A 24,626-nucleotide genomic window follows, 5' to 3' on the forward strand; every position below is an offset into this window, starting at 1 on the left:
GCTCAAGCCTCGCAGCCCTTTAAATGCTGGCCTAGCTTTGGCAGGCAGGATTTAAAGGGCTCCTCCGGGCTTCCCGCCGCAGTGGGGAGCTTGGAGGAGCCCTTTAAATCCCGGCCCCAGCCCGGCCGCTGGAGCTGCGGGCCGGGGCCAGGATTTAAAGGGCTCCTCTGAGTTCCCCGCCGCCCGACCGCCGTGGCCAGGATTTAAAGGGCTCCTCTGAGTTCCCCGCCGCCCGACCGCCGTGGCAGGCCGGGGACGGCATTTAAAGGGCTCCTGCGGGCTTCCGGCTGCAGCGGGAAGCTCGGAGGAGCGCTTTAAATTCCAGCCCCAGCCTGGCCGCTGGAGCTGCGGACTGGGATTTAAAGGGCTTGGGTCTCCCTGACCCAAGCCCTTTAAATCTCTGCCGCAGAAGCCGATGCGGTTCGGCACGGCATACTGGCTCTTGCTGGTACGCTGTACCGGCTTACTTTCACCTCTGGCAGAGCCCGACGTGAAGTGCGCTATCCACTGGGCTGCACTGCCTCTATGCTCACTACTAACCTCTTTGCTTTGATCACCAAATGAAAGTATCTTTCTGATGCACATTTCCCCACACACCTACCTTGTCTCCCAACAAATTCCCTGTAAAGAGGAAAAGGAAAAGTCCTTAATAAAGGCACTTGTAAGTCAGTGTTCAATTCGGGCTTGCCAGTTAGTAGTTCTTAGGATTACACTTTGTGATCACCAAATGCTGCAACTTGAGCTGTGTTCACTAGTGCCAGACCTTGGCGTGAAACTTCCTGAAGGAGAACGTAAAGAAATGAAATCAGCAGCACAAGGAATATCTTCATTAATTCAGTTCCTGCGCTAAGCCCTGGCTCAGCTACTTGAATGAATTATCTATTCACAGTGGCAGTGCGTGTGCGTGTGTGGGGCGGAGGGGTATGTGTACTGGTGTGTAGAGTCACAGTAAAAATAAAGCTTAGACTACATGGAGAGCTGATAGTTTTTGCATCGATTTAACTATATCTGTTTAGAAACTGACCCACATAAATCTGTGTAACCTCCTGTGTGGATGCGGTTATCTTGGTATAAAGGTACCAGAGATTTATGGGAATAAGCTACATAGATATAAATACCTCACGGAAAGACCATTGGATCTTGCCTTAAATCCTCCTACCTGACTCACTGCCGCTCTCCTTCCCCCACCCTGACAGGTTCATGCCAGAAGAGTCAATGCATGTCACATGGACAGAATTCCAATTCAAAGCCAGCTGCACTTGTGACTGTGTTCAGTAACTTGCTCTCCTTCCCCCTCCAGGTATGAAAGGCATGGAGTGCTCCCCCTCCACCCCCACCATGAACTCCTACTTCTACAAATTCATGATCAACCTCCTCAAGAGATTCAGCAGTGAGCGGAAGCTGCTGGAGACCAGAGGAGCATTCATCATCAGGTCAGAACACCATCTTTCTCAGACCACAGCTTATGTTAAGAACATCTTCCTTCTAGGTGGTATGTGCCATTTTAGCCTAACACTTGCCTGGTTCTTTGTGGTCAAAGACCTCTCTGCAAGCCATCTTTGTTTGCCAGTCATTGCAGTTGATATTTTTAAAGCAAGTGAATTAATTTTTCACATGTTGAGACACCATATTTTTCACTCCTATCCCCTGAGGTTAAATATTTCCTAATTAAGCTCTTGTTTCAGATCCTATCTTACTGAGAAACTAACAAAACAGTGGAAGTATGAAAAAGGCTATTCTGTGGGTGTGTGGACCCTCTTTTTTCAGCTGGTGCAGGGTACAGTGTGGTGTAGTATTTGTGTGCGTTGATAATCCGTTCAGAGCGTTGTCAGTGAGATGTGTACACTCAACAATTGGCACCGCCTGGTAAAATTGGTCACTTTAAGAGAGAGCTTTTAACTGGGAAGGCGAACGGAACTGTGGAATTGGTGTCTTGGTCTCCTGTGTGGTTTGATTTCTGTTTCCAAGGAGCTGTGATTAAGTGGTGGATACTGGAAAAACATGCTTTGTGACAGACTGCTGGCAGTATGTAATCCTTAACACAACGGATCTGGGGCGGGGGCAGCAAATTCTGCTGTGCTTGCTCAGAAATAATCAATGTGAAGGTCACAGAGGAAGCAAAGGGGAAATCAGTGGGGGTAGAGCCCAGTTGTGTAGCATCATTGAGGTATGCTTGAACTGAGCACCGAATGAGCATGGATATTGAATTCCATGGAACTCGCTCTTCCAGGGCAAGAGGAGGTCAGAGGCGGACTGGATGGATGGAATAATTACGAAAGGTCTAGGGTTAAGTATTAACCGTATCGCTTACAAGGAGTGTAGTGATCAGAGGCTGCAGTACTAGTTAGCATGCTGCACATGCACACCTAACCCTTATGTTTGCAAAGAAAGCCTTCAAGTTGTGTCTAACGGCAGCGATGTCTGCCTGAGTCTGCAGACAGCCTGAAACAGAGGAGAGGAAAGAGTTCCCCCATTCATTTCAAGGAGGAGTTAGGGTTTGAAGTTGCCATTAGATCTCAGTGTTAAATATTCCTGCTAAAACAATTAGCAGTGAAACGTCCATGTACACCGAGATTGTGGGTGGGGCATGAGTGCCACCACTCTTTCCCCAGCAGGGGGAAGGTCTGTAAGATTTTTTTCACCTCTCCCAGTATATCCCCCACTCCACGCTTATATTACACCTCAGTTCCACTAAGTGTCTGATCTCAAGAGTCACAGGAGAAACTCATTTCCCAAAGCCTAGGTTGGCATGTGCTAATGGCCTTCTCCTGTAGACATTTATACTATGAGGGATTTTTGTAACAGCAAGTGCTTTCTCTCTTCCCTGCCTTCTGCAAAGGGGAACCCAAGGCCATGGTCTGTGTGCACTGTGCTTGAGAGGGAGCGGCAGAATGGTCCGGTTTCTGATCAGAGGGCCAGGGCCTGCATGGCACAGTAGAGAACTATGCCTGGGTCTCCATTCTGGTTTGGGGGCTGTAAAATTTCCTGCCAGACATTCCTCTGAACTGCGGTCAGCTGGGCTACTTTGCGTGGGGCAAATGGCCTGGGGACCAAAGGTTCCTGCAGCTGGGCTTGCTGGGCCGTTTCCCAACAGAGATGAAATTGGGCCAAGCCATGGCAGTTTAACATGCCAGTGCTTTTCATGCTGGCTTGTGGCTCCAGAATCCAACCTTCCAATTAACAGAGAAATGAAGTCTCCAGCCCTAATGGCTATGAAGAATATGTTCACAATGTGACTCTCGTAACCGATACAGTGAGGACTCCCTGAGTCTGCACGCAGCATGATGCAATAGCTTGGAGAGGTATGAACTGCCTCATTGATCTCAGGAGGTGTTAATTCTTGAGCTTAATATGGGCAGTTTCAATGCCAGTATTAACTTTCACTGGTTTAAAGCAAGTGAGAAAGGAGGAGGAGGAGGGAGATGTGACGTTGCACTCTATATGATTTTATAAAAATATGCTAATGAATGAATATAATGTAACTGAAATATGCTTCATGCAAAAGGTCTCTTGTAAGGTATCATTACAAAGCTTATAATCTACTGGGTGGGGTCATCCTCTTTCTTTAAATGTCTGTCTCTTGTATCTAAAACTAGAAATATGAACTATAACTCTGAGGGCCTATTGTAATTATGCAAAGTGTGGGCCATTAATGGTGGTTTGGAATCTTGATGGCTCCCATCAATCAGGACAACTGACTGTGGATGGCTCTGTTTGCAGCCAGGCCTTCCTGTGAGTCAGGCTGGGAGGAATAAGGCTTGGGGTCTTACAGTGACTTGTGATCATGTCACCTGAACTGGAATCCATCTTTAACCTGGTGCTTTTCCATTGAGAAGGAGGGGTGGGAACCCAGGGAGGGACAAAGGATTCCCGCCTTATGCAAAAGATATATAAAGGGGTGGAACAGAACGAAGAGGGGCAGCCATCATGAGGAATCCCCTAGCTACCACCTGAGCTGGAACAAGAGCTGTACCGGGGAAAGGACTGTGCCCAGACTAGGAAGGAGTCTAGTCTGAGAAAAGAAACTTACTGAAACATCTCTAAGGGGGAGATTTGACCTGCATTCAGTTGTATTACCGTATTAGGTTTAGGTTGGTGTGTTTTATTTTATTTTACTTGGTAATTCACTTTGTTCTGTCTGTTACTACCTGGAACCACTTAAATCCTACTTTCTGTATTTAATAAGATCACTTTTTACTTATTAATTAACCCAGAGTCTGTATTCATACTTGGGGGTGGGGGGGAAACAGCTGTGCATATCTTTCTATCGGTGTTTTAGAGGGTGAACAATCTGAGTTTACCTTGTATAAGCTTTACACAGGGTAAAAGGTATTTATTTGAGTTTAGACCCCACTGGGATTTGGGCATCTGAGTGTTAGACAAGAACACTTCTGTAAGCTGCTTTCAGTTAAGTCTGCAGCTTTGAGGCACGTGGTTCAGACCCTGGGTCTGTGCTGGAGCAGACGGTCGCGTCTGGCTCACAGGACAGGGTGCTGGAGTCCCAAACTGGCAGGGAGAGCAGGGGCAGAAGTAATCTTGGCACATCAGGTGGCAGCTCCCAAGGGGGGTTCTGTGATCTAACCCATCACAGAAGAGTTTGCTGGACTGTCAGTATTTGATCTGTTGTCACCAAGACCCATAGATCATAGGAACCACTGGTGCTATCTTCAGTGCAGTCTTTTCAGATTGTCTTCAGTGTATTTGTTCCAACTATTTTCTTAAGTAGAGCCAGTTGCTTGACTATAATTGTGGTTTGATATTAAAAATGTTCAAGAAACCAAATAACCAACCCTTAGCCCAGTGGTTTTTCAATCTTTTTTCATTTGCAGACCCCTACAAAATGGAGGCGAGGACCCTTTGGAAATCTTTGATGTAGTCTGCAGACCCACAGGGGTCCGTGGACCACAGGTGGAAAACCACTGCCTTGGCCAATTTTATTGTCTAACGACAAGTCTTTACAATACAGAAAGCAACAAGTTAACACTTTTCCAATCCTCGTGGGAAGCTGTTCTCTTGCAGTTTCAGTTCATCCTGCACAGAAGTTGTGCTCCAAAGTAAGCATTCAGACTAGCACTATTTGTAGTGGAGAGCTCTCTATTCGTCCAATAGATTCATAGATTCTAGGACTGGAAGGGACCTTGAGAGTCTTCGAGTCCAGTCCCCTGCCCTCATGGCAGGACCAAATACTGTCTAGACCATCCCTGATAGACATTTATCTAACCTACTCTTAAATATCTCCAGAGATGGAGATTCCACAACCTCCCTAGGCAATTTATTCCAGTGTTTAACCACCCTGACAGTTAGGAACTTTTTCCTAATGTCCAACCTAAACCTCCCTTGCTGCAGTTTAAGCCCATTGCTTCTTGTTCTATCCTTAGAGGCTAAGGTGAACAAGTTTTCTTCCTCCTCCTGATGACACCCTTTTAGATACCTGAAAACTGCTCTCATGTCCCCTCTCAGTCTTCTTTTTTCCAAACTAAACAAACCCAAAACTTGTTTTGATAAAGTTACTTTTTTTTTTCTTATGCATCCACCATAGTTACGGCAGTTTTATTTAGCTAATAACTTTTTTCAAAATGCTGCTTTAGTGTCTTTTTAGCTGAATTCCAATTTCCATCCAAATGCAGTTAGACACAAATCACAAGTAAGATTAATCATCATCTAGTAAACAAGGAGTGTGTCGTTCACATTTTCTAACAAAATAAAAATGTAAGAATTAAGAATCTGAATAAATGTATTTTAAGCTATATGACTGCTAACATAAATGAGCACATACAGTGCCTCCTCCTTGTTAGCAAAAAGCAGTACCAAATTTCATGTAATGACTCTATTTAGCTGCAAATCAACATGTTTTAATGGTCACCAGCCTATGAAAATCAACTTTTCTTTAGAAAAGCAATTAAAAAGCTCAAATGCAAAGCACGATTAAAATCTATGATTTAAGGTTGATTAAAATCAAAGCTCTACATTTCTTTGATTTGAATCAACCCGCCCTGGACTGAGAAGGCTGTCTGACCACTGGATCTACTGCTGGTCAAAAGCTCCCAAAGGAAGACCCACAGGCACCAGAACCCAGGCAGACCTCTTGATAGTGAGCATAGTTGATCCACAGGGCACGGTAGCCCCTGCCCTGAGAAAGGGGAAGGTATAGGGATGCACTCAAAGACACAGGAGAAAGGTGTGCCACTCGCTCCAGAACCAAGACATCACGGCGCTAGGAAGGGCTAGTGCAAACTTATACACGAGGCCTGAGAGAATGTACGAAAGCAGTCAGGAACTTGTGCTCCACCTCACGATAAGCAGGTTCTCCTGTGTTAGAACGTGAGAAGGATTTCCTGCCCCAGCTCTCAAGCCCAATTTCTCTCCCCTTCTGATCTATATTATTATTTGGGTTCCAGCAGCCCCCAGCAGAGCTCCGTTGTGCCTGGCAAGGGACTAGGCAAAGGAAGGTAGATTATCCTCATTTCACAGATGGGAAAACAAAGGGCCAGAGACTGAAATCCACCAATCAGCCCTTTACCTTGTTTTCCTTTATCCACCTATTCCTTCCTCATCTTTTTTGTTTTGGGTTTCACGTTCCAAGTACTAGTTGTGCTGTGGAGGCACATCCCAACCTGTACTGGGACACAGAATGAACGGATCTTGTCTTGACAGGTTTTATATTTGCTAGTGCTAAAGCTGAGTTCAGTTTTGCAAAGTGTTGTGGGATACTTAGCGTGGGTGAACAGAATTGTGGGAAGAGCACAATAATTCTGTTAGCCTAACGTCCCAACGCTATACATACCAAGATTAATATCGGCTGCACAATGCATGGTAAGCTGGTGTGTGTCATATATATTAATGTGCTGTGCAATACATGTGTGTTGGCTAACACCGCAGTCCAGTTCTGCACTCACTGAGCAAGCCTGCCTGTTACTGCATGACGTGCTGGCGTCCTGCAGATGCCAGGCTGATTCTGGGGTGAAGGCAGGGTGGTAAGATGGTACCAGAGCACGTGATGTGCAGGTGCTGGACAATCACTGACGTCCTAACATTTCTCTCTCTTGCTAGTGGGCACTGGGTTATAAGGAGAAACAAAGTAGTTCCCACAAGTGAATCCGTAATAGAAGATCCCAGAATGGTTTCCCCATTACTGTCCTGTTGACCTCTAACCCATGGCCTGAGCTCAGGTGATCAGCGAAATAATCCTATCTTAGAAGGCGTTAAGATGCTTTCTAAACCAGCGTAAATGAAAACGCTCTGATGCAAGTAGGAATAAGCAAAGAAACGTAACGATTATGTTAAAGTGGGCTTGGCAGTGAGCCTGAAGCGTAGTGTTCAGCTCGAGGCCCAGTGGTAGCAGTGGTTAGCAGTAAGTTAGCACATAACCTTGGGTCAGAAGATTTAACAATGTCTCTTTTGCGATAAACTGTAAGACTGTAAAGTCTTTTAGCCTGAGTTCCCTAACCGCGTTGTGTAGAGAACCTTCTGTCTGCGCAGATGCTTACGGCAATTGTCGGAACCCCAACCATGGGTAGCAGAAATGGCAAGTATGAACAAGGGGCCATAGGGTCTCAGAAATAGGTCTCTCTAAGAGAAGAGGTGCATAAATGGGGAATCAATCCCAACCCGTGGCAGGATCTCAGGATAGCAGGATGGTGGCAACCTTAATGTTTAATCTCACCTTAAGCCAGGGGTGGGCAAACTTTTTGGCCCAAGGGCCACATCTGTGAATAGAAATTGTACGGCAGGCCATGAATACTCACAAAATTGGGGTGGGGGTGAGGACTCTGTTTGGAGGTGCAGGATCTGGGCTGGGGCCGGAAATGAGGAGTCCAGGGTGCGGGAGGGGGCTCTGGGCTAGGACGGAGGGGTTTGGAGAGCAGGAGGGGGATTACGGCTGGGTCGGGGGTTGGGGCGTGGGGGGAGGCTCAGAGGTGCAGGCTCTGGGTGGTGCATACCTCAAGCAGCTCCTCGAAGCAGTGGCATGTCCCTTCTCTGCCTCCGATGCGGAGGCGTGGCCAGGTGGCTCTGCACGCTGCCCCGTCCACAGACACCGCCCCTGCAACTCCTGGGTGCCCCTACGTGTAGGAGCCGGAGGCAGGCCATGCCACTGCTTCTGGGAGCCATGTGGAGCAGCCCTGACCCTGCTCCCCAACGGGAGCTCGAGGGCCAGATCCAGCCCGCAGGCCGTAGTTTGCCCAGCCCTGCCTTAAGGGTAACCCTGAGCCCATGGATTGGTGAGTAGACATGCAGATTCTGCTGCTGTTCTTACCTTGTTTTTCTAGTTCTACGGTTTTATTTATATTGATCGTGGTATTAATAAAACTTTGTGCGTCTCAACAATCATCTTTTTAATGAATCTCCAAGTAGCCACCAAAGAACAAACCCCATTATTAGTGACGAGTGCGTGTTGCACCCCAAATTAACCATAAGGCTCCAGCCTTTTTCCTTTCTTTTTATTCCTTATCCCCCAGACGGGGCACAGATTCTGTCTGTTTCGATTGCCTGCAGCCCCAGGTACAGCTAAAGGTGCATTTCAGCGAGTTGCTGTACACTCTTGGAACCTGGCTTGGGAGCGGAGAATGCGAACAAAAGGGTTACGCTTAGAAGAATATTTCCGGCTGAAGGAATAACATGAGGTGACAAGGAATTGTGGGATAGAAAGCTTCAGAAAACGAAGCAGAGACTCTCCCTCTAGTGTGGCCAGTGTTGTCTGAGCTTGGCAAAGGAGGAGGTCCAAAGGGTCAGATGGAGGCTGCCAGGCAATGTCTGGAATGATCATGGTTTATTTCCTAACCCCTCTCTGGGCTCAGCAATGGCCCCTTGTAGCTGATGATTATGGAAGGTTTTCACCTCTTTTCTGCTAAGTCTTCATTTGCCCCCGGAGGCTGAAGCTATGTTGTGTGTATGAAGTTCAGGGAATGTGACTCGGGTGGGTAGTTCTTCAGTGATCCTAGAGGCAAATGAATTTCTGGCAAGTCACAAGTGCAAAGCATCTTCTGCAGGACAGTCTCTGGAGTGATGTTGGCATCCACTTCTGACGGAGGGTCTTTCCTTCTTTCTGGCCAGAGGACGGGTATCATGCCTGGGTCCTGGACCTAGCAGCAAACCAGGGTGGGTACTGCTCAGTCACATTATGCCCTGGCTTCCCGTGACCTCGGGAGACTGAGGAAATCAGCCCTGGAGAACTGAGCAGTCACCACGGACACAGATTAGTAACATTGCTACCTTTCCACTTCTGCAGTGCGTGGCTCCACTCCCCCATCCTTCTGCTAATGGCTTCCCCTCTATGGGTAACTTACAGGCCCATCGCTAACCCCCTTCCTGAGAGAAGGGGGCATTGCTGCGGGAATACACAGAACCCAGTCTCCACTCCCCCTCCGTGCAGCTCTCCTTAGGGGCCTCCTTTCTTCAGAAGGTGCCTGGGGAAAGAAAGTGCAGTAAGAGGAGCTTCTTCATCTGCTCCGGGGCCCCTGTGTGCCTGAAAGGCGTGAGATCAGATCAGCAGGCTGCAGTTTAGTAAAGCCTCTTGCCTTACAACCAGGAGGCTCTCTAACTTCTGGCAGGAGCCACAGAAATACCCTCCATGTTGACCACTTCCCACTACACCAAGTGCTGGTGGGCTCAGACATCCCCTCTGCTGCCACCTGAGCATGCCCTGCTTTGCTCTGTGCCACCTCAAGTCCAAGGCTGGCTGGCTGCCCCCAAGGCCTTCAAGGAAGCCCGAGCCTTCCACTGCTGCTCCAGAGACCAATCCCCCCAATTAAACACTGCCAGAGCGAGGCGGGGCTTGCGCTAGCCAGCATGACAGATGTGCCTGGCCCCAGGGGCCAGAGACGACCTGGAGGCGGAGCTGGCTGAAAATCAGAGCTGGCTCACAGGACACTTCAGAACAGTTTGTTCCAAAATTGTCTGTACTTTGGGTTTTAGTTTAAAAAAAAAAAAAAAAAATTCCCCATTGCCTCTCCCTCCCTCCAGCGACCAAAGGGGAAAGTGGCAGGGGGAGGGCCAGTTTTCATCCAGATGTTGCTGAATGAGAACTCAGGGCTGGCTCCACCAGGGAGGAAATCCCGAGCACAGTCACCTTGGTAGATGTGTGGTTAAAAGGTCGGCTGTTACGCGGCGCCCTGTCTGCACTAGCCATACCTGTCATTACCAGCGCTGGGGCTGGCCCAGTGACAGCAAAGGAGAGAACTCTTCGTGGGAAGAAGTCTGGTGTCGGTCCCGCCTGCACTGACTGTAGAGCGAGTGAATTTGACTCCAGCAGAGAAGGGAATGAAAGCCGAGCATTTGGGGGGCGGTGCAAGGGAGCTGTAATCGGCCTTCCCTCCTACTTGTCTCCAAGGTCTAAAGAACACTTAGGAGAGAGGCCATTTTATTAAAGACTCAGCACCCCCACTGCTTCCCTCAAGGACTGGCTGCTCCCAGTCACCACTCATCTTCCTCCCGGGAACACCTGACCTGAAATTCCTGATCTTTCTTTATACAGCCCCATCCTTGGGGAAGATGAGCCCTTTCAGGCAGCCTTTATAACCCTACAGAAGCAAAGGGCACACAGCAAACTTCAGAGTCCTTGGTGGGTCACCTTTTCACCTGGACAAGCATCTGTCTCAGCAGGTGGATGGCTTCCCTGTGGGCTCTCGTCCCTCATCCAGATGTTTTCTGCTGGCATTTGAGCACCCTGTGGGATTACTGCACCTCAAGACACTGCCTCTCTCCCTCTGAACCCACAGACACTCTGCTCCTAGACGTTCTTTCATTTCAAGGGGCTGCTTTTGTTGGCCCGGACAGAAGGGTAGGAGTCACAGCAGCCTTTTGCTCACTGCTTCTCATTGCCATCCAGTGTGTGAAAGTGGCCCTGAGAAATACCAGCCTTCAGGCTAACCAGGAGAGATCGACCCTGCCTCTCTCTGCCCTAGCCTGACACGTGGCAAGGAAAGAGTCTTGCGCTCACTAGCTGGGGGCTGTGCCATTGAGCAAGAACAAAATATTCCTATTCAACTACTGGCTTGCTGAGATGGTTTGTAGCAGCACAAAAATGCAAAGCAGCTTCCAAAGCATCGCATTCCCCCCCGGATCCATCCAGCTATCCTTGAAGCATAAAAACAAGATGAAATCCCTTGCCACTAAAGCTCATCAGACAAGGAGTCAGGTGGGCTTCTGGGCAGCAAAAAGCTCCTGGAAGTTGATCCATGCTTTCACTAAAGCATCGTGGGTAGGACGTCGCTCTAATGGGCACGCCTTAAGGCACCATGTTCTCAGGGCTGCCGTGCAGTCATCTGCTCCAGTAAAAACCTCAGGGGCACGTCTTACCCCATGTACACAGCGGTTCTCTTGCTGCGAGCCCGTGTGGGGAAGTGACCCTTTCTCTACATTGCAGTGGGTTGGGGAGTGCTTGCCCTGTTCTGTTTGGCAGACTTGATGTTAACCAGGTTTGTTAGTGTGTTAAATCTAGACTCTCTAGTGGGTCCTATGTACTTGATCAGCAGTGACCCGCTAGGCCAAGAGATGGCTCCTGATTCGGCAGTTTGCCTGCCTGTGGGGAAAGGGCCCATTCACCCGCATTGTTGGAGCTCTTCACAGATGCCAGTTTTGCAGGTTCGGTAAAATTCCCCTCTGCAAAGTGCCTCTGCTCCCAAAGGAGCCCAAAGCCCTTGCCAAGCTGCAGCTCGATATTCTCCTCGGGGCTGACTGCTTTCCTCCCCCATGTGCTGCAGCAGCTGAGGGCAAGAAGTGAAGATACCAATAGGAATTCAGATCCCAGCCATCGCCCCTTGGGTGGAGACGTACATCTCTCTCTCTCTCTCCTGATGGAGGTTTTTCTAGGCTGCAAAGCTCCTTGCCTATACTGCAAGTTCCCCAGCAAGTCAGACTGCCTACCCAGGCTTCGCTCAGAGGCTATAAATGGTGTCATTGCCTGCAGGTATAAGGGAGCACACAGCTTTTCCTAAGCAAGCACACTTAGTCGTAAGGTGAAAGCAGTACAGAGAAAACAAATTACAACAATAAAATAACCTGTACCGGGGGTTGGCAACCTGCGGCACATGTGCCAAAGGCGGCACGGGAGCTGATTTTTAGTGGCACTCTGCTGCCAGCTGGGGCCATAGAATCATAGAATCTCAGGGTTGGAAGGGACCTCAGGAGGTATCTAGTCCAACCCCCTGCTCAAAGCAGGACCAATCCCCAACTAAATCATCCCAGCCAGGGCTTTGTCAAGCCTGACCTTAAAAACCTCTAAGGATGGAGATACCACCACCACCTCCCCAGGTAACCCATTCCAGTGCTTCCTAATATCCAACCTAAACCTCCCCCTCTGCAACTTGAGACCATTACTCCTTGTTCTGTCATCTTCTACCACTGAGAACAGTCTAGATCCATCCTCTTTGGAACCCCCTTTCAGGTAGTTGAAAGCAGCTATCAAATCCCCCCTCATTCTTCTCTTCTGCAGACTAAATAATCCCAGTTCCCTCAGCCTCTCCTCACAAGTCATGTGCTCCAATCCCCCAATCATTTTTGTTGCCCTCCGCTGGACTCTTTCCAATTTTTCCACATCCTTCTTGTAGTGTGGGGCCCAAAACTGGACACAGTACTCCAGATGAGGCCTCACCAATGCCGAACAGAGGGGAATGATCACGTCCCTCGATCTGCTGGCAATGCCCCTACTTATGGCAGTTTGGGCTGTATTAGCCTTCTTGGCAACAAGGGCACACTGTTGACTCATATCCAGCTTCTCGTCCACCGTAACCCCTAGGTCCTTTTCTGCAGAACTGCTGCCCAGCCATTCGGTCCCTAGTCTGTAGCAGTGCATGGGATTCTTCTGTCCTAAGTGCAGGACTCTGCACTTGTCCTTGTTGAACCTCATCCAATTTCTTTTGGCCCAGTCCTCTAATTTGTCTAGTTCCCTCTGTATCCTATCCCTACCCTCCCTTGTATCTACCACTCCTCCCAGTTTAGTGTCATTTGCAAACTTGCTGAAGGTGCAGTCCACACCATCCTCTAGATCGGGGTAGGCAACCTATGGCATGCATGCCGAAGGCAGCACGCAAGATGATTTTTAGTGGCACTTGCACTGCCCGGGTCCTGGCCACCGGTCCAGGGGGCTCTGCATTTTAATTTAATTTTAAATGAAGCTTCTTAAACATTTTAAAAACCTTGTTTACTTTACATACAACAATAGTTTAGTTATATATTATAGACTTATAGAAAGAGACCTTCTACAAACGTTAAAATGTATTACTGGCACACGAAACCTTAAATTAGAGTGAATAACTGAAGACTCGGCACAGCACTTCTGAAAGGCTGCCGACCCCTGCTCTAGATCAGTGTTTCTCAAACTGGGGTTGCCACTTGCGTAGGGAAAGCCCCGGACGGGACGGGACGGTTTGTTTACCTGCCCTGTCCGCAGGTCCGGCCGATCGCGGCTCCCAGTGGCCGCAGTTCGCTGCTCCAGGCCAACGGGAGCTGCTGGAAGCAGCGCGGGCCGAGGGACTTACTGGCCACTGCTTCCAGCAGCCCCCATTGGCCTGCAGCAGCGAACCATGGCCAGTGGGAGCTGCGATCGGCCCAACCTGCAGGCGGGGTAGGTAAACAAACTGGCCCAGCCCGCCCGGGGCTTTCCCTACACAAGCAGCGACCCCAGTTTGAGAAACACCACTCTAGATCATTAATGAAGATATTGAACAAAACCGGCCCCAGGACCAACCCTTGGGACACTCTGCTTGAAACCAGCTGCCAACTAGACATGGAGCCATTGATCACTACCCGTTGAGCCCGACCATCTAGCCAGCTTTCTATCCACCTTATAGTCCATTCTTCCAGCCCATACTTCTTTAACTTGCCAGCAAGAATACTGAGGTTTTTTCTGTGGCCGGAATTTTGTCCTTAACAGCTGTAAGTCACTCTCTTACCCAGTTTGGGCCTCTGGGAACACAGAATCAGCAGACAAAGGTCCCCTCCTCAGGGCACAGTGTCAGAAGACTGCGTTCTTGCATAACTGGTGCAGGGGGAGGGGGTTCAGTTTCTTGCTCTGCCACAGTTGCTTTGTAACCTTGGGCAAGTCACTCAGGGCTAGATGCACGAAGGGGGTTACGCCACCGCAGTGCTGGGTTTTGGGGATCAAAATTTTGGATGTAGATACCTAAAGTCCTTACGTTTCTGCTGGTAGAGCCCCCTTAGCGCCAAAACGTGTTGCTGGGCATGGACACCTGGGCCCTTGGCTCACACCTGAACACCAGCAGGATCCTCAAAGTAGGCGTTGCCCTGCCCGGCTCTCCCGGGGGTGTGAGCCAGTAGGTGTGCTCGGAAGCTGTCCCTTGACTGAGCCCCACACACGCCAGAGGAAGAGGTGTGGTGGGCACTTGCCTGCGCTGTGGGACACCCAGCTTCCGTGTAGACCAGGCCTTAGATTGACACGTTGACCAAACCTGTTAACCAAGATGTTGTGTTTAGAAAATGGGGTGGGGGTGGGGCAGAGGTGTTCAGAAGCAACTGGCGTCTATGGTAGAAAACCATGTGATGCTTGCTGGGCAGCGGCAGGCTGGAGCAGGGGGGCTTTTCCCTCTAATTCATTCATTCATGCCCGTCACCCCAACCGGGGTATGGGCCGCCAACAACAGATCTCCATAGTCTTCTATCCTGGGCCATTCGCTCTAGAATCCTCCTGGCTGCAAGAAGGGTGATCTAAGCCGCAGGTTAAATTGCTGCAGAGCTTTCCCATGCTCTGTGCTCTGGTGACCATGGCCAGGGAGAGCCATGGTGCTGCAACGTGGACAAGGGCCCCTGAAAACCCGGGGGCAAAGGGAGGAGTTTTTGTTTGAGTTAGAGCAGGGGTCGGCAACCCTCCAGCAGTGCTGTGCCCAGTCTTCATTTAGTCACTCTCATTTCAGGTTTCGTGTGCCAGTCACACATTTTAACCTTTTTAGAAGGTCTCTTTCTATTAGTCTATATTATATAACTAAACTAGTGTTGTATGTAAAGTAAATAAGGTTTTTAAAATGTTTAAGAAGCTTCATTTAAAATTAAATTAAAATGCAGAGCCCCCCGGACCGGTGGCCAGGCCCCGGGCAGTCTGAGTGCCACTGAAAATCCGCTCACGTGCTGCCTTCGGCACCTGTGCCATAGGTTGCCTACCCCTGAGTTAGAGGCTTTTGCTGACTCTTCAGGCTAGATAAAGGGAGAATTCCCCTGGGATTTTCTTGTGCCAATTGTAACAGGCTGCATCCCCTTGTTTTTAAGGCGCTTGGGCGGTCATTACCCCCAAAGCTCAGGGAGGGGCGGGCAGATGTCACACAGAGTAACTCGGTATGTAGCAAGCTCAGAATCTTAGTGTGCCCCATGCATAGAGAGGGTGCCCGGATCGAAACGCCTCAGATTCTGGGGACGCATCTGCATTTGACTCCTGTGGTGTGGGCCCGTCTATGATACTGGAAAGAATGCAGAATCCTTGTGCATTGGAATGAACTGGGGTCTAGGGATGAATATTACCAGTATTGCTTCCTTGTGGGAAGCTCTGCCAGTGCCCTTCAGTCCTGCAGCCCCACCTGCTCCTCCAGCCCTAGGTCGTTCTCCTCCCGCCCCAGGCTGCCAGTATCCTTCAGTTCTGCAGCCCCACCTGCGCTTCCAGTCCTCTCTCCCTCATGCAGCTCTCTCAGGTCAGCAGTAGCCATGGCCGTGCTCAGCTCTCCGCAGACCCATCTGTTCTGTCCCGCTGCTGCTGCCTGCGCTGCGGAATGCTCTGCTATTTGGTGATTTGTTTGGCCATTTGGGGATGCACTTCAAATCCCACTGGGATTTTAGGTTGAGAACATCAAACTCATGACACGCGATAGATTTCCAGAGATTTGACCTGCTGTAACCTAGTCTTCTGAGTTAGGCTATGTCAGCCCTTCCAGCCCTGTGCACAGCGACTCATTTTCCAGAGACCCCAGGAACCCTTTCACTGAAAATCCATCCAATGAAGCTGGTGTTTCTTCATCCTCTTTCCCACCCTCCATGGTAATGCATGCAGAACAAAACCCGGGTTTGTTTTCATGTGAACTGTTCCACTTGTACTGGGCAAAGCGAAAAAAAAATAAAAAACCCTAGCCTCTTTGATAAACTGTGATATGAACTCAGGCATAATCCAAACAGCTGTGATCTTTACAAGGGATGCTTCTGTGCTGGGAAGCAGGAAAGTCTGTGAAAATGCTCTGCGCTGCCTGCCAAGATGCTCTCTGGCCGACTGCCCTTTTTGCTTTAATGAACTGTGCATTCTCCCCCACCGCCCCTGTTGCCTTGCAGAAAGGAGTAACCGGAGAGCTTTATTTTTATCTTTTTTCCTTTAAAAAAAAATCCTCAACCCCAGTGTAATTTAGTTCAGTGAACTGTGGGGCTCCGAATGGTGCAATGTGCAGCCAGAAATGTACTTTGAGCTCTGACTTCCCTGCAGCACAGGGCAGGGGGCGGCAGGATGGACAAAGTCTGAGCTAGGAATGTGCGATCTGAATTCAGGGCAGATGAAAGCGGTGAGTGCCTTGGGGCAGAGGCAGGGAGTCACCTTAAAGGGCAAGCCACCAAGTTCAGACGCGAATGTTCCCATAGGTCCTGGGGTGTTGGGATGCAGAGTCTTGGGCCAGGCCCACCGCTAGTTTAGACCTGCCTGGTGGTCAGTTCAGTTGCCAAGTCAGTCGTCTTTCCTCTGCATTCTTCACCCCCTTTGATGGTCAGCATGACACTCATTTTCATAAGTGCACTTTATGTAAGAGTCCTTAGTGCACTCGGTGGCCCGCTCGGTTTCCGTTGACTTGGCAGGGGAATTGGTGGTAATCCGTGCGTTGCACTGATGTAGTTGAAAGTTGGATTCATTTTTAATTGCTCTGCAAGATGATGTGAAAAAAATCCTGCCTTTCAAGCAGTAATTGAGGGACTGCAGCTTTGCTGAACTGGTCAGTTCTGGCAATGAATGGATGTTCCTGTTAATCATCATGTCCAATTTATTATGGTAGCTGGTCAGGAGTCAGTCGGCTGATATCGTTCCATCCCCCTCTCCCCCTGCCCCCACAAATTATCCTGCCATACGTCTCTCCTCCAGCGGCCCCCATCCCAGCTCTTCCCTCTGCATCCACTGAACTCTAGCCCCGGTAGCTGAAGACGAAGAGCAGTGTTCATTAAGTGGGATAGCTCAGTGGTTTGAACATTGGCCTGCTAAACCCAGGGTTGTGAGTTCAATCCTTGAGGAGGCCACTTAGGGATCTGGGGCAAAAAATTGGTCCTGCTAGTGAAGGCAGGGGGCTGGACTCAATGACCTTTCAAGGTCCCTTCCAGTTCTAGGAGATTGGTATATCTCCAATTATTACCTTTTATTACCACTGTCAGGGCTGGGCTCTTGCTGCTGGTGCACGTGCTGTTCTGAGTCTGCAGGGAGGTGTCTTTGATGGAGCCTCTCAGAGTTGGATGGGTTAGGTTAATTTGTGACTGGAATTAATTTTTATAAGAATGATCCCACTTCCCATGATGCAATGGGCTCAGCAACTGATGGTACAGGTGATCTGGTGTCTCGGCAGTTTTATGTATCAAATCCTTTGCGTGTAGGGGCTGCAGTGCTTACTATTGGGGGTTTAATATGTGGCATGGATGCTGCCAGATTATTTCTGGAGAGCCACGAGAAGGCTTTGGCTTGTGTCGGCCATGAGGTCAGTTTGGCTTCTTTCCTCCTGCCGGGTCACTCGGAACCCCAAAGTGCCGTTGTGTTCTCATCTCTGCAATATCCTACATGGAACCCTGGGTGCATTGTAGGGCTGGACTCTGTTACGACTGCACTGCAGCTGAGTACGGTTGCTTACACACAGCAAAGGCTTCATGAGCACAGGGGGGCAGGTCAGTAGCATAAGAAATTTACTGTGTAAATGAAGCCAACCAGACCTGCAAGCCGAGGGTGCGGAGAGAGATTTCTACAGGGGTTAGAGCTTGCACCAGGGGCCTGTATTTAGGAAGCTGGAAACAAGCAGTGACTCTCTCTAACCTTCCTGCCCCAGGAGCCCAGCATCACTGCATAGTAGACCCTTCATTGTAGGGCTCCCCCGGTCCATAGCAATGACTGAAACTGGGAGACCTCCATGCCCAACCTCTGGAGCTTTGGGACAGGTGCCACCACTGGCAGACTCTGAGAGGAGTGTAAGCAGGGGAACGAAAGCGGAGCCTCCAACGCCCCCTCTCAATAGTGCCCAGGGAATTGTGACTGTGTCCGTTTAAAAATACCTCCAGAGTGCGGTTGAAATTAGCTAACTGTCCTACATGCTCAAGTTGCTCTGTGACCCAGATTATTCCAAGCTGTCTGTAAGAACTGGATGTCTTTCCTTGAGAAAAATGGAAAACATATGTGATCAACATCACTGGAATGGGCTGGGATTAATTAAATTCGGTGAGTGTGTGGCGGAGAGGAAGAGGAAGTGCTGGCTAGAAAAAAGAACCCTTGCGAAATGTGCAAGAAGTTCTGTAAAGGGCAGCATTCCTATTTGCATGTTCTTGGTAAGGAGATTGCGGGGGGGGGGCAGTTCTTCCCAGTAGTTTTCCTAGCCCCCAGCGCATGCTGCGTGGACTGCAGAAGTGGGTTGGGGAATTGGGATTCTTAGCCTGGAGACCTGAGAGGGAAGATAGAAAGAATTTGACTTGTCCTGAGGGACTGTGGCTAGAATACAGTTTCTGAACAACTGTTCTGACATGGTTCTTTGGCCCCATGCATCCTGTCTGGGTAAACTGTGTTTGATTCTCCTCTCATTTTCACCAGTGTAACTCCACTGAGTTCAGTGGAGTCACTGCGGTTTATACCAGCGCAGGGAGAGAAAAAGAGTAGGATTGCTGGCCGCAGTGTCTACTCATAGCTCCCAAATGTGATTTAAAGCTACCCTACAAAATTCTGCTCTCCCAGGGCAAGTTAAATGATTGACCAAGGAAAGGCTTCTTTGATCCTCCCTTGTGTTAAGTGTGGGGGACCCAGCTGGCTCTGCCCACCTTGGAAAATGTGCATGGGGGGTGGGGGTTGCAGCAGTGCTGAAAGGTCAGGATAGGTGGGGCCGAAGAAGTGAAGCATTAACTGTGAAAGTACCAGAGACGAGTCTAACCTGCCTCAGTCCTGACTATGCCAGTCATGTGTCGTCCTCTGAGCTGCTGCAAATCTCAGGCACTTCCTGGCTTTGTATTACCACCAGTGGAATGTCTAGTTCCTGGGCAGCAAGGGGAAATCAGTCTGGGAACGAGTTTGTCTCGTCTTGCTCTTGCACGGGGCTCCAGACTCACTGGCCACGCTTTGTTCCAGGCCTCTAGGGCGAGGCGCTGCGTCCTGGGACCTCTGGAACCCTCGCTGACCATGTGCCCCCAAGGCGTCAGTGTAGCCTCTGTTTTCTCACTCTGTGCTTCTTCAGCTCAGGATGCTGCCAGCGCTCGCTCGCTCTTGGCATTGCGTGGAGGAGCCAGCAGCACACAGGACAGAGGCGGCTGTTGTTAAGAGTGCAGCAGCATCCCCATTAGTCATATTTTCTGCGGGTTAAGGCTCGACTCTGGAGCTTCGCTTTGGGCCAAAACACAGCACAGGAAAGTCTCGCTGCAACCGCAAACTTCAAACCTTAGTGCAAAGTATTCTGCCCCGACACACTCATCTTGTTTTGCTCCTCGTCCAGCAGGGGCCTCCTTTCTGTCCCTCTTCGCAGTAGGTTGGCTTGTTGGTACAAGAGCCGTCCCTTCTCCCCTGCTGCTGCCGTCTCGTTCAGCCTGCATGGCTGTGCCGCGCTGACTCTCTTCCAGCTGAAACAGCGCCTCTCCCCCAGTGCCGTTTCCTATAGAACTCTGCTGTGGTCGTGTGGTTGTCTGAGAGCCTGGGCAGAATTCCCTGGGGCAAGTCAAACTGACCCTTCAGGCCGTTGAAGCAGGGTTTGTGGGTAGAGCAGCCATGCTTGTGTCTGCATTGACTGCACAGTCTGAGGGGTCCGTGTTGCCCTGAACAGGCTTGCAGGGAGGGCAGAAGGGCTCAGATCAATGAGCACGAGGATCTCTAGTGGTGCTGGGAGAGGGCTGGGTTGGCTGAGGGAGGATGGCTGGGCCGCAGGCTGGTCCTAGGCTGGACTGGTGGATTTCACACACTTCAGCTGTATAAAGTGATCATCAGGCTTCATGCATAAGCTGCACTATGTGATAAGCTACAGTTGAGTTCCGCAGTATTGTGCTTGCAGTAATGTTTGATGCTTCTAAAACTCAATAGTTTTCTTCAGCTGAACCTGTGGCTGGAGTTTGAAATGTGGTCTGGGGTCTCCTAGAAAAATCTCTTAAGTCTTGTTTTCTGATCTTTTCGAGAAGCTGTTCTAATCCTTGGCTCCATTTTTGTCTCCCCACCCCAGCCCTGCACAGATTTATAACATGTAAGGTATGTGCGCATGCATAGCAGTCTCTCCGAAATCATAATCCGCTAGTTAAGCGGTCTCTGAGTAGTCATTGATGTGATTAGATCTTAACCAGGCTGTCTGGTTGGAAAACTCCTTGTAGATTTACAGGGCAGCTCATAACCACTCACAAAGCAGCTGGTGTGGTCTACGGGGAAAATGTGTGCAGGGCCAAATACCTATTTCCAGCAAAGAGGGTAGTGGCTGCACTGGAGGTGTTAGCTTGGGTAAATAAACATCTTTAAAAAATGGTAACACACTCTCACTTCCGTGAGTGTGGGAGCAATTCTGATCATTCAACTAACATTATAGAATATGAGAAATTCATATTTGCAAGGCTTGTAACAAGGATCTGTCATGCAGGGAAACTCAAACTGCCCACCCTGTCATTCTAAGTGACACGTGGGTCCTCAAGCTGGGGAGGCAAGAACCCAAACTCCCTAGTGTCATGAGGAACAAGCCCCGGTTCTTCTTAAAGTGCTTGCTCATGTCAATTCCATTCTAGGGGTGTGTGCACCCATGTGCACAGTAATCAGATTACTGCATCCTCTTCAGCGCCTCAGCTGAACTGTCTGCAACTTTCCGTCCCACTATGCACTGACTCAGCAGGCCCGGGCCAATGCTGGCTTCGGTAGGGCAGTACTGCAGCCGCTAAGCTGGGAACTCTGTGGATACTGGTTGTGAGTCACCTAAAATAGAATTGACATGAGCAATCGCTCGAAGAAGGAAGAACGGTTACTCACCTTTCGTAACTGTTGTTCTTTGAGATGTGGTGTTCATGTCCATTCCATGTCCCGCCCTCCTGCCCTATGTCGGAGTTGCCGGCAAGAAGGAACTGAGAGGGCACAGGGCCGGCAGCAGCTGCAATACCGCCGCATGAGCGCAGCACTCCAGAGGGCGCCACAGCCGGGCCTATGGGTACCACTAAGGCAGAAATCTGACAGCTGTGCACATGGCACGCACGTACCTAACATGGAATGGACGTGAGCAACACATCTCGAAGGACAACAGTTACAAGAAGGTAGGGAACCAGTTTCTTCCTTGAAGAGAAGTCTCAGCATATGGCCAGCCACAGCATATGGAGCAAAAGCAGGGACAGTTTCCAAGAGCCCATAAGCTAAATTCTTGGCTAGAGGCACTTGGTAAGATGCCTCTTTGGTATCAGGTGGAGCAGCAAGAGAACGAACGCTGGAAAGGGAGTACTGAAGTTCCTACGGTGGTAGCAGTCTGGCAGCCTCAGAGTGATTCTCTCCTGTTTAGCATACTTAAGACAGGAGACTGGTTTATGGCAGTGGCTCTCAACCTTTCCAGACGACTGGACCCCTTTCAGGAGTCTGATTTGTCTTGTGTACCCCCAAGTTTCACCTCACTTGAAAACTACTTGCTCACAAAATCAGACATAAAAATACAGACGTGTCATAGCACAGTAGTACTGGAGATTGCTGACTTTCTCATTTTGAGCATATAATTATAAAATAAATCAATTGGAATATAAATATTGTACTTATGTACTATACACTGAAACATAAAGCAGTATAAACAGTCATTGTCTGTATGAAATTTTAGCTTGTACTGACTTCACTAGTGCTTTTTATGTCGCCTTTTGTAAAACTAGGCAAATCTCTAGATGAGTTGCTGTATCCCAGAAGAGCTCTGCGTATCCCCAGGGGTACACGTACCCCTGGTGGAGAACCACCAGTTTATGGTATTGCATGTGGAGTGCTGTTCCCTTGGGTTGTTCATCGGCGGTGGGAGTGGAATCTGGCACCGCTGGATCTTCATGCATGAGCTTCTACTGCCTGGGCTAAAAGGCCCTGTTGTTAGCCAAGGCTGTAGCTGGGTCATCAACTTGTGCTTCTGGCCCAGATGTGCCCAGTGAGCACCTCTGATACAGACGATGGAGTCGGCAGAGCCTTGTGTTTGGTGCCTGGTCTGGGACCCGCTGCAGTTGGTTCTGGCGATGGTGGTGACAGGAGTGTTCTCAGTGCGACTGGAAGTGTCGAGCTCCTGGCCGGGGACTCAAGCAGAGCTATTTCAGCCTGACTAGCAGTGAATTGCAAAATGCTGATCAGATTGTCAAACCAAACCCACTGTGTGTGGGGGTGGGGTGGGGGGGCATCCTGGGGGGAAGTGGGTGTGGGGGTGGGTGTGAGGGTGAAAGGGCCAGGGGTTATGGCACTAGCCTGGACCCAAGGACCCAGGCGTCAATTCCCTGCTCTGCCACAGACTTCCTGTGTGACCTTGGGCACATCACTTGGGGTCTCTGGGCCTCGGCTCCCCATCTGCACAATGGGGAGAGTAGCACTGCCCTGCTCGCAGGCAGTGTGAGGGGCTCAGGGCAGAGGAGTACCTACAAGCTACATTGGCAGGGATGGGAAGGCTGAGGCTGGTCCTTTCGTCACCCAAGCAGCATCCCTCCTGTGTTCACTCTCTGAACTGAGGAACTGACGGAGGGGGAGCGTGTGACTGAGATGCCCTGTACACAGCCAGACTGCTCTCCATCTTGCTGGCTCAGGTGCCCAGTCTCCATGCAACACTGATGTTTGTCTGATTCTCCTGGGCCCTGGTCTTGGGAACAATGTGATGCCTTCCAGGACGTGGTCACCCCACAAGTAAAGCCCCAAGTGCAGTGAAACTCTGGATAACCTCTCCAGCCCTGTCCCTTATGGCTTGACTGTACTCCAGCTTCCCTAGTTCATTGGCAGGTTAGCAAGGCCAGAAGCCTGGTAATAGCTGGTGCGCCTGGAGAGGATTGTGCAGAAACAGCGCTTGTTTCCAGCAGCAGGGCAGGGTTGTTTCCTAGGCAGGTCAGCAGTAGAGGTGAGAGGAAGCCAAATGCCATCTTGCTTTGACGCAAGGAAAGCTGATTTCTGAAGGGATGCTACGTTCCTCAGAATCCTGATTGGTGCTCGAGGGCCGGGAGGCTCAGGACATGCCTGGCACACAGATGAGAGTGATCTAAGTAGTAGGCCAGGTGCAAAATGTACCCCAGTTCAGTCTGAGCTGGGGAAAGGGCAGCGGAGGCCAGTGTGGTTAAGTACAGGCACGTGAGAAGCCAGCATTGAAGCAGAAGGGTTTTAACGCATTGAAACCTTAAGGCTTTTGAGCGGCAGGATGGAAGCTGAGTAAACTCCACTCCCTTCCCTGGTCCTGTTCCACCTCCTCCGTAAACACCCGTTGCCCTGGCTGACCGCTTGGGTTCTGCGGGGAGCCAGCCTGATCAGCGGGCCAGTTGGCTCTGGATGGGACATGCTGTAGCTAGTGCATCCCCTTTTGGAGCCGGTCAGCCAGCGTGCTCATCACTGCACTTCTGCCTTGGGAAACCCAGAGCCCGGCTGGGCTCTAGGGCTGGGAGGCCAGAAAGCAGCCTGCCCCCAGTGCCAGCTCTTCTTCAAGAAGTTGGGCTGCAGCAAGCTGTAGTGCTGGGAGTTTCTGAGCCTTCTCCCCTGGCTGGTATCCAGGGCGCAGCTTTGTCTGTCAGTTCAGTCCGGTCTCCACTGTCAGCTGGTTCTGACTCAGCTTGGTCCATCCCTTTAGCAAGCTGTGCCCTCTGGCTTTGTATCCTGGGACGTTTTCCTGGTCCATCCATGCGTTGTCCAGTAATGTGTCTCTTAGCCCTCGAAAGCATGTAATGCCCTTCTCCTCCACCAGCTGCCTTCCATACATCGCTGGCATTTGCCTGGGAGAGTTTCCTTGGCTGTGCCGTTTCCTGATCCCCTCATTCTCTCCTTCAGTGGGCCATTACCTTTAGAAGGGAGCAAGCCTAGTTTTTACCTGCCGTTCTTTCCTCAGACTTGAAAATCTGACCAGGCTAATTGTCCACCTTAGCAGCCGAGCTCTGAGAGAGGGGAAAGATGGTCCAGTGGTTAGTGCTAGCCTGGGTCTTCAATTCCCTGCTCTGTCACAGATTTCCTGGGTGACCTTGGGCAAGTGACTTAGTCTCACTGAGCCTCAGTTCCCCACCTGTACAATGGGGTATTTCCCTACAGAGAAAGTAAATAAGGAAGTGTTGTTTACTCCTTCTCATAACACAAGAACAAGGGGTCACCAAAGGAAATTGATAGGTAGCAGGTTTAAAACAAACAAAAGGAAGTATTTCTTCACACCGCGCACAGTCAACCTGTGGAACTCTTTGCTAGAGGATGTTGTGAAGGCCAAGACACTGAGAGGGTTCAAAAAAGAACTAGATAAATTCATAGATGATACGTCCATCGATGGCTATTAGCCAGGATGGGC

General features: G+C 50.0%; 1 protein-coding gene across 1 annotated transcript in view; it reads left to right on the forward strand.

The window, feature by feature from the left end:
- VAC14 (VAC14 component of PIKFYVE complex) overlaps window positions 1-24,626 on the forward strand; it is a 205,545-nt gene that overhangs the window by 109,878 nt on the left and 71,041 nt on the right. The window contains exon 14 of the mRNA XM_039502852.1: window positions 1,301-1,433. Coding sequence (XP_039358786.1) covers window positions 1,301-1,433 — 133 coding nt within the window. The remainder of the gene's footprint in view (window positions 1-1,300; window positions 1,434-24,626) is intronic.

The sequence above is a fragment of the Mauremys reevesii genome, linkage group 16, assembly GCF_016161935.1.
Source record: "Mauremys reevesii isolate NIE-2019 linkage group 16, ASM1616193v1, whole genome shotgun sequence".
NCBI lineage: Eukaryota > Metazoa > Chordata > Testudines > Geoemydidae > Mauremys > Mauremys reevesii.